We start from the raw sequence: 9,964 nt of genomic DNA, 5'->3' as shown, positions 1-9,964 counted from the left end.
TTTTGGTGCCATCGTTAGGTTGTGGAAATTTTCGGTTTCGATTCTTCGGGATCCTTCGAATTCTAAACACACCCTCTTGCCCAGACCTTGCGCAAAATCAATTGGTTCTTCGAACACGTTTGAATGTGTTGATGGCGGGAGAGGGTTACCTCTCTTCCTGAAGGAAAATAGTTCATAATTTGTCCATTGCATGTAAATGCTAGTTACACTGTGACCGCCATGCAGCTTAATCCAATCAGTGAAGGCTATAGGGAAGCCCCCGGAGGTGACGAAAGTGAACTTCTCAGCAAAGGTATATGTGAAGGCTGTTTCTCGTCTCGCTAGCTAGAGAATCTTATATCTTTGCGCTGCGTAGTTAAAGAAAATGTTAAAATATTGGCTTACAAATATACTGTACAAATACACAGTCATACAGGAAGCACGTTTTAGTCTAGCGAGAAACAGAAAGGTTTGGTGGGCTTGTTTTATTATGATAGGCCACAAAGTAGCCTGCATTATGATCATTCAGTTTTCGATGCGTTTTGCCATATGCTTAATTAAAGAATGTAGAGGAAAAATCACCCTCCCTTTTACTGTCAATTCCGTGAAAGGGTGAAATAAAGGCGGCTTTGTCTTTACTGCGAAACAAGGAAGTGTGCATGCATCATGTTCTTAATTATAAGTGTAATAATAAGCTAAGTTTTTGGTTGTTTTGCTTTAATTAAGCAGCAAGCACCGTTCAAGGGTACATGTATGTGCCCTTTTCAAAAGGAAGTTTCGTAACTGATCATTATTTTCTCTCCCATGCAACATACATGCAGCGCAGACACAACTGTACTTCATTTATTTTGAGTGTCATTTGCGTTAAAAAATTCAAGAGGCAAGATGTTTATCAATGCGGTTTCTTTTTCTCCAAATATTTGTATGTAAGTCGAAGAATTTACTTTTCTGGTGTTGAAATTTAAGTTGTCTCACGCGACGACACATCTATTAAGCGCTTTAGAAAGAGAAAGAAGTGTGTTCAACGGCATTTCGTGACAGCGTGGGCTTTGAGATAAATTTGAGAATATTCTGACTGAACCCAGCGACATATATACCAGCCACAAGTATATCAAAAATATAATAATATTTAGCACTAAAAATAACCTTTAGCCAAGCTTGTTTTTTTTTTTCAGCATTAAAATGAAAGATCACCCGAGTAGTCAAAAACAGAAACCAATTTTTACATATACATGCAATGTGCTATAATCAATTCAACAGACGACAGACAATACAGTACTGATGACAGAACACACATTAAATGGAGCTTTTCATAGCAAAATGAGGTGAATAAAAAATTTATGGCAATTACTTTTTGGAGATGGGTTCAATGCAAATTAAACAATAATAATTATAGGTATTTGCTGTAAGTACTAGTACTGTCGGTCTACATGTTATGACAGGTGCAAAGAATCACCTGGTCATGGATTGTAGTCCTTTTACATAAGAGTAAAGAAAAAAAGGAAATGTGAATAATTATTTTTTGTGACAAGCTTCATAATTTTGTCATTGTAGTTGTAAAGTTTGTCGTTTATCCCACAGAAGCAAACTGCCAATACAATTGAAACATTTTAAAATTATATTTAGAGATTTTATATTTTATTTTGAATTTCTGTTGTTACAGTAACAAGACGAGATTTCAATATTTATTGCAACATTGGGTGGTTGAAAAAATAATTCTGGGGATAGGTTTTCTCAGCAGAGTGAAATTAATGTCCTACAAAATTGTCAAATGCTTAAGTTAAATGTCTCAGTTGCCAACCATGTAGCTTAACATAATGTATGACTAGTGTGGGAAGGTAAGACATAGGAACTGCTGCTGAGAAAAAAATGAAAACTGGTTCGAAAAGAAGTGGTATTGGTATGATCATGCTTGCTGTGTGTCTTCAGCGTCTGCTTCACCTCAGATGATAATGTCATTTTCCCTGGAGGGTAAAGGAATTTAGTGGCTATTAGGGTTAAAGGTCCTTTTTTCCTACTTCTTTCTTTGGATCAGATTCAGAGCCACCTTAAAATTTTAAGCTATGTATGAATCTGCTCTAGAAAGTTTTATCTCAGCCTGCTAATCACTTTATCCTTTTTGGGATATAAGCATTTAAAGACCAAATATAGGATGTATTTAGATGGCTCTTTTGCTGCCATGGTAACCTATTACATTTACACAAATGAGTGTGTTTTGTTAAGCAATTATTGTTATTTCATAAGTTATGGTACCGTATCATTGCCATTTCCATGAAACAATTATTGTGTCAATTGAGTCCTTCTAATTACTACAGTTTCTTGAAAGTGTTAAAACTAGTTTGAGCCTTCAAGTCTTAAACTTACCTAGCTGAGCACAAGGGCATTAGTAGTTATTGGGGAAGCTGTCAATCAAACTAAATCATGCATCAGTGTGAGGTTAAAAGGAAGATACGAAAGTACTGTACGTAGAGGGAAGCAGTGTCCTCACCAGGATTTTGTCTTAGGGAGTCCCTGAGGGCCCCCCTTTCCTGAAAAATAGGGGCCCTGCAGGAGCTTAAGTGGGACAAAGTTACTTGCGCTCCATGGCTAGGGTGGAAAACATCCTTTGTGATTTCTCTGTCCATTTCATAAAAGCACATTCAAAATGGAATAATAAGACAATAAAATACTCAATTCCACTCTCAAAAGGATCGTACAGAAGAGAATGATCAAAGCAAAATAAAAACAACACTAAAGTTCAAACTGTCATTGTTAAGCCCCAGGGGTTGCTTGAATCCCGGTTAGCGCTAACTGTTGGTTAAGAGGTGTCAAAACCAATAGGTTTCCATGGTATTTAACGCTGGTTAGTACTAACCATGCTTCAAGCAACCTGGGCCAGGTGGGGTATACCCAGGAGATTTGACTTAAAAGTGCTCTCTCTTGGGTGGCGAATTGCAAGAAATTTGATATAACTCAAGCTAGCGAGGGTGGGGATGTTTGCCAAAGTCGCACAAAAGCCTGGAACCTACAATCCTGGTCAAAACTGTTGGGACAATTCCCGCTTTCCCCCTCCCCCCCATTACAATGTTGATTTTTCGTGATCTCCGAAATCAAGATCCTTTCATCGCTCGCTCACATGTTTCAACAGTGTCTAGGGGGAAGGGGGGCACAAAAAAGGCAGCGAAAGAAGAACATGCATTGTTCATGTAACGATGGAGGCTTGTACAGTAAATTCTCCACTTTTCGCTCAAAATTTGACAAGTGTCCTAAAGTCATTTGACCCGGATTGTAGCTTTCAGTCCACTAGCTTGAAAAGAATTACCCAAAAGACGTTTGAATCAACATTGAGCTGCTTGCCAGTTTACAAATACATGTATTTTGGAGTCTGTCAACGCTTGACATGCCTACTTATGACAATGAATGGTAATGTATTGCAGTTCTGGGCTGGTATTGCAGTTCTGGGCCCAGTTCCTCAAAAGCCGATTAACGCTAATCTAAGATTAAAAATTAACCAAGCAGTTTATTTCTCTACTCCCAAATGCTGTTCAACGCAGATTTTCGGCAGAACTTTACATGAGAAGACGTCAATCTTGAAAAACAAAAATAAGCAAAAGAAACTTTCACCAAAAAGTTGAAAACGTGAAACAAAAGTTTACGCTAATCCTGGATTAAGTTAATCGGCTTTCAAGGAACCAGGCCCTGGGCTGTATTGCAGTTCTGGGCTGGTAACTAGTCACACTCAGCCTCACGTTTCGTGTGGAACTCGCATTTTCACCGCTCCGCATTCGAGATTTTATTTTAGTTATTTATTTTTTTTAACAACTTTATTGACCATTGCACATGTTACATGCAACAAGATAAATAACCGAAAAGAAATGAAATGTATATGCAAAGTGATATGAAGTGATAAGGTCAAAAGGGAAGGTGCGAACGGAACGCAAGGACCCATGCGAGGCACCGCCCATCGCTGCATCGCTTGCATCGCTGCAAGAACTTTGCTGGTTTGATTTTGTGGTTTTCAAGAATTGCCCCTGATTGATTGGAAAGGTGGCTTGATAACAATAATTATTAGTGACCACGTCCAATATGGGCTTTTCAGGGCTGTTGAAACATATGAGTGATGTAACAGCAAAGAACGACTTCTTTTAAGAATCCGAACTGACCGGAGGCAAACCACTTAGCTGCACCAGTTGATTTGTTATACACTTCCGTTCCTTAGGCTTTGGCACATTATGCTAGCATCATTTTGAGCATAAAAGCATTGAGCATCATGCCAGCATTTTAGCAAGACTGCTGTGTCATTAAAGAGGAAAAATCTGTCTAAAGCAATGAAATCACCGAAAAACAGCCAAACATACAGAGGTTTCTACTAAAAACTAGAGAGAGCCTGGGTCTAGTTAACGCCACATTAATACTGGTCAGCAGTTCAGCGTGTGCAGCCGCCATTTTGTTTGCTCGATGTTGCTGTAAATTTTTGTGTTTATAAAACTGAGGAGAAAGTGTTGCCTTTGTAATTACACATCATGATGGATGGTTACACTTTCAAGTCTTCTCGGATAAGGGTCTATAAACCTTAGGCCCCATCTCACAAATGTCTTCTATGTTCATAAGTTCCCTATAGTCTGGCGGATATGTGAAAAATGCTGCACTTTGTGAAGAAAGCACCAAATTTTGCAAAGAGGCTGTTTATGGCAGTCTAAAGAGATTTTGGTATGGAGCCATTGACAGAAATTAGGTCTAGGCCATTTAAGGGGTCTTTATGCATGAAAGCGAGGCTAGACTAACAAGATACCCATTCTGGCCTATCACATTAATTCAAAATGTTCCAAATTACATTGGTATTACTTGTATTTGACGTCATGATATCATCAACTAACAATACAACACAGGAACCTATAAGTTGTTTTTTTTTTACACTCGACAAGGTAATTTTCGTCATGACCTTGACCTTCACAACAGTATTGTCTTTTCATCTGACTTTAGGTTTGCTTCACATGTAACACATGTCAATGATTATAAGACAACAACACTAGTTAGGAGCTGTTTTCATTGGTTTGAGCAGTTAAAGCACTTTCAGAAAGTCGCAGTATTTAAAAGCAAATCACGTGACCTCGAAAAGAGGGGCCATCTGCAGTTAACTTAAGATGGCTTAAAACAGTTTTCAGCACTTTCCAAGACTTAGATTTTGATGGGCCATAATTACCACTCTTTATCAATTGATGCTACAATCGTGGTATCAAAAAACTGCCCAATCACTGGAGAACACGTTGGTATTAATTGCGTTACACAATAGGTTACCATAGCAACACAATGACCCACTAACAACACCCTTAATTTCACCTTTAAGCGCTTATATTTCAAAACCGGAACGGTGAAACCCTTTCTTATTACAGAATTTTGATAATCGGGATAAGATGCGACTTTTGGCAAAGTTTAAAAAAAAAATTGTATATGGGGTTCAGGGCCACCTTAAATTTTTGAAAATTGACACATCAAAATCTAAGTCTTGGAATGTGCTGGAAATTGTAAATTTTGAGCCACCTTAAGTCTTCTCGCTACTTATATTAAATACTTCACACCTCAGCAATATTGTTCTCAAATTAATTAAAGAAAAGGGGAGGGGTGTTTGAATGACTTGTGATAGTACAGTAACTGTACTATCACAACTTCAGCATTATGAATTTGAAGCTTTCGCATGACTTTTGCAGCGGGGGTATTATATAAAATAGCAAGTCTCAGTTAATCAGTTATTCCCCCAACCTTGATAAGTGTAATCAATCTATTACACAGTCTCCACCACAAGTGCAAAGTGCAATGCACTTAAGAGCCACTTGGATGCATGAGCAGTTAGAAATGCAACCTTTCTTGCAGCGACATTTTATAAGTGCATCATAAGATGATGATACGTCTGGCAATGTGGTCCAGAGGGGCTTCCAGCCAAAATCAGTCTTCATCCATCCCCATTGACTTGGACATGGCAAGTTCATCACTGGAACAATTGCTTGACCCCAGCAATGTCTACCCTGGTATGCTGCTCTTCTAGTATGCTGGATAAGAGCAGCCTGCGTTGGGGGAATAGATTCAATAGACTTTGCCTTCTGTGAAAACCGCTGCTTGCGTGCCTCGTTAACGCGCATTTTGGAACTTGTGCGGTCATACAGAAGAACAACAAATCGCTCTAGCTTTCTCAGGCATTCTCCACTCACATCATCTGGGTTGTTGGACAATGAAGGAATGCTGAAGTTGCTTCTTCATAGGCCATCCACGTGATCCATGCAGTCTCTTCCCTTTCCCAGAGAAACAAGAAACAGTATCACAGCCATTAAAAGCATGAAACACGGGTAGTGATCTTGCCTTTTCAGGACCAAGACGAGATGCAATTTCATGAACAGCTAGTTATCTCAAACTAGTACCACAGCCAAAGACAATCCACAGCTCATTGATGTTAAGCTTCTGGGTCATGCCAATGCAGATGATAACGACATCAGTGTCTACAGTACGGATGACGATGTTCTTGTGTCCTGCTTTCGACGCATCAGCTGCATGAACTAGAATTTTGGTGTCTGCTTCCTCGTGGTTACATGGAGTATGGCTAGAACTGTCAAACCGCAGTGGACTACAAAGAACCTGTTCTCCTTTCGTGGTAGTGACTTGCTTCCCATCGCCGAACTCTACAGGAGGAATCTGTTCTGCTAAAAAACTGAATAGTTCCTTCTTGTTTTCATCTACACGCAGGAATTCCTTCCAGTTTTTTGGAAAAGTTGTCAAAGACTGAACACGCCGGCGAATACCAAGTCCTCTCTTTTCTCTGGTCGTTGCTTTCAAACTGTTTGGTACATACTCGTCCCATATGATGTCAAGTCTTTGCACATGCTGCAGCTGGCCCTTGACATATGGAATGAACACCAGATCTGCATACTCTTGAAATGTTTTTACTGTATTTGTTGGTTTTAGCATGTTAATAGCTGCTGCACCATCAATTAGAGCTACATCTATTGCTGTCGGGGGACTGGTTCGAGCTGCGAAAGTGATTGAATGCAGTCTGTCAGGTCGGCTTTCTTTCCTGGAAGACGAAGCTTTCCATTTTGTGATATTGATGGTGGACAACCTTGGTGTTCATGTTTAAAAAAAAACGTCCAAGTCTCCTTCTCTTGTCTGACATGAGATAAACAGCCGTGAGAAAAGTGCACAGTCACTCTTAAAAGTTGACATTTGATGCTTGTCTTTGGATGGCTCTTTCTGGCGAGGACTTCTGAACAGTGGAAGCTTATTCTTCTTAATAGGATCATGCATGTTCTTTGTTTTTTCTTCACTTAATCTCTCCTTGACGAATGTTTCGAACTGTTCTTGTCCACGTGTTTCGATCTCTTCTACTGTTTTCACTACAGAAGCATCAGCTAAATCTCTAGTGTCAAGAACGAGAACATCTCCACTTTCATCAGTGAACGGATTTCCCATGTCATCGATGATCGAGATTAAAGACTTCACATCCTTACTGAAAGATAGTTGGGTGCTTTTTGCCTCTTCGTGATGCTGTGTCCGAGGAAGCTTCAAATTCTGCTATCAACTTTGCAACTTCTGTACTAAAAATCATCCAGCGCCGTAGAGCGGCAGGACTTTCTGTCAGCCCAACAGCTCCCCCGTGACCCTTCACCATAGCAGTATTCTGTTTATGTGCTTGGTCAATGGCGATGGCTGAAAACACTTCTGTACTGTAAATCCACCATCGAGAAGGCGCGCATAGGTCTGTGGAAGCCTCTTCTATCTTCTAGGCAGTTACCGAGAACTGAAAGGGCTGCCATCTCTATAAGAAGTCCTCCAAAAATGAAAACAAAGTGTTGCTCGCCATGGGACTGGGGCCAGTTCCATTGTATTTGCTTGGCTACAGTGAACAACTGGTTGGACTGAGAAACACCTGTGGCTCTTTACGTTGGTCTGACTGTCCATGCACAAACGCGCAAACGAGAGCTAGTGGACACTCTTCTTAAATTGGGCATATCGATTTCCTATGATCGTGTTCTTGGCATCTCAACGAAGATTGGACCTGGCCAGGGTTGACGTATTCTGTGGCTTTCTTGATCACGTCCATCGAGTGGCGAATCATCAGCACACTTTTATCCTCATCTAGGAAAAAAGAAAGCAGCGGTGTTACTGCTGGCATTACTGCTTGCTTTGGCTGTAAGTTGGCATAATGTGCTGCCCAAGCTACTGGTGACTCTCCCTTATATTATTCTTGATTTCCTGATATCTTCACTTGATCAACCCATTCATATTCGTCAGTGATTGCCCTTGATAGAAAACAGCCATCGGCACCTTCTGGTCTACCCATGTCTGGTCGTTGTGCTCTTTCGCCTCGCAGAAGAGCAGGGGGTACCTTCGCATACCATTCTGGCAAAGAACAAATTGATTTAGTGACTGATCCAGTATCATTTGCCATGACGATCGCCTCTCACTCACATCCTGGATTACCTTCAGATATATTTTGGAAAAGGAAATGTTAGTTCCATGAAACGAACCCTGGGCCGTGTTTGAGCTGGGGTTGTGGTCGATGTTGTCTATGGCTGAAGTTGTAAACAGGCCTCTTCGTAGTTTAATGGGGCACAAAACACCATCCTCTTCAAATCTACGATAGACAGAGTTTCCAATCTTCGTTGAGATGCCAAGAACACGATCATAGGAAATCGATATGCCCAATTTAAGAAGAGTGTCCACTAGCTCTCGTTTGCGCGTTTGTGCATGGACAGTCAGACCAACGTAAAGAGCCACAGGTGTTTCTCGGTCCTTACTATGGCGACCACAATTTGAATTTGTTTCATGGCAACGGAAAAAGCAGTTGAACTGAAGTAACTGGGCAACAGTGAGTGCAATGTTTGGCCCTTACAAAATCATCTTTACCAAAGACACCAGAGATGATGGAACTGAGTTCTCTTGACACTGTCTTTGAAATGTCCCCTTAAAAGTAGACTTGGTAGCCAAAATTTCCTTTCTAACAATAGTGGCTGCCTTTGCAAGGTAGTTTGCATTAGTGGCTTTGTGATCTTCACAGACTTGCTGTAGTGCTGTTCCAATGTCGCTATCAAAAGCCAACAACGTATCCCGACCCTGTTTGTAGGCTCGTAGACTAGGAATACTTGCTAGTATCCTATCCTTTAGTCAAGTTGAATGCAGAGCGCCTGGTTGAACAATGCCAAGTTGCTTTAATCTGGATGTCTACATTTCCGACAGCTTTGTCATCTTAAACACTAAAACACTCTTACTTTCAGCTCGACTTTCCTCCATGTATGAAATTAATTCTGCAAGGACAATTCCGTGAGTCAATTTTTCGTCGTCATCTACTTTCGCCGCTTTTGATCTTGTTGTCGTTGCTCAGTGTTGTTAAGCATGATTTGTGATATTTACCTTCTAGTGCCACCATGTCACCGGCGCTTAGCTTCGCCAACAAGTTCTCCAAACCGCCTATTATTAATGTAGCGTCTCTTTATGAGCTGTAACTTCCCCATTAATGTCCATTTTAAAGTTATGTGAAGTACCTCACCAAAACGTAATGGCAAGAACTTTTTTGTATGTGCTGTATAAAAGTGACTGAAGGTCAAGGTCAAGGTAATTCAGAATTTACAAGATCACAGGTGATCATAGATGAGAGGAACATGGAGCTGGGTTAGCAAATGAAGTTATAATAACAAAAAGCAAGGAAAACCAGTGTATCAAAAGGGGTTAATATTCACATGATAGGCAAAATAGGTATTTTATGATTTTAGCCTCGTTTTCATGCAAAATAACCACTTAAATGCTCTTAACATGATTTTTAGCGGTGGCTCCATATCAGAGATTTTTCATTGTATCCTACACTACCTTTGTGCAAAATTTGCTGATTTCTTCACAAAGTGCACAATTTCCCTCAAATATGCACATATCCGCCGGACTACTATGCGTTAAAGAACCACCGGTGGCTCAGTTGGTTGAGCACTCTCTCCTGCGGGAGGTCGTGAGTTCGACTCCGGCCGGA

At 40.4% G+C, this 9,964-nt stretch overlaps 1 protein-coding gene across 2 annotated transcripts in view; it reads left to right on the top strand.

The window, feature by feature from the left end:
- Positions 1-97: 97 nt before the first annotated feature.
- Positions 98-9,964, top strand: part of LOC137993284 (mechanosensory protein 2-like) — a 25,485-nt gene continuing 15,618 nt past the window's right edge. For both annotated transcript variants that reach the window (XM_068839029.1, XM_068839030.1), the window contains exon 1: positions 98-292. In XM_068839029.1, coding sequence (XP_068695130.1) covers positions 220-292 — 73 coding nt within the window. In that variant the 5' untranslated portion in view covers positions 98-219. The remainder of the gene's footprint in view (positions 293-9,964) is intronic.

This window comes from Montipora foliosa, chromosome 2 (assembly GCF_036669935.1).
Source record: "Montipora foliosa isolate CH-2021 chromosome 2, ASM3666993v2, whole genome shotgun sequence".
Taxonomy (NCBI): domain Eukaryota; kingdom Metazoa; phylum Cnidaria; class Anthozoa; order Scleractinia; family Acroporidae; genus Montipora; species Montipora foliosa.
The sequence above is the reverse complement of the archived record's forward strand: the minus strand, read 5'-3'. Positions and strand labels throughout refer to the sequence as shown.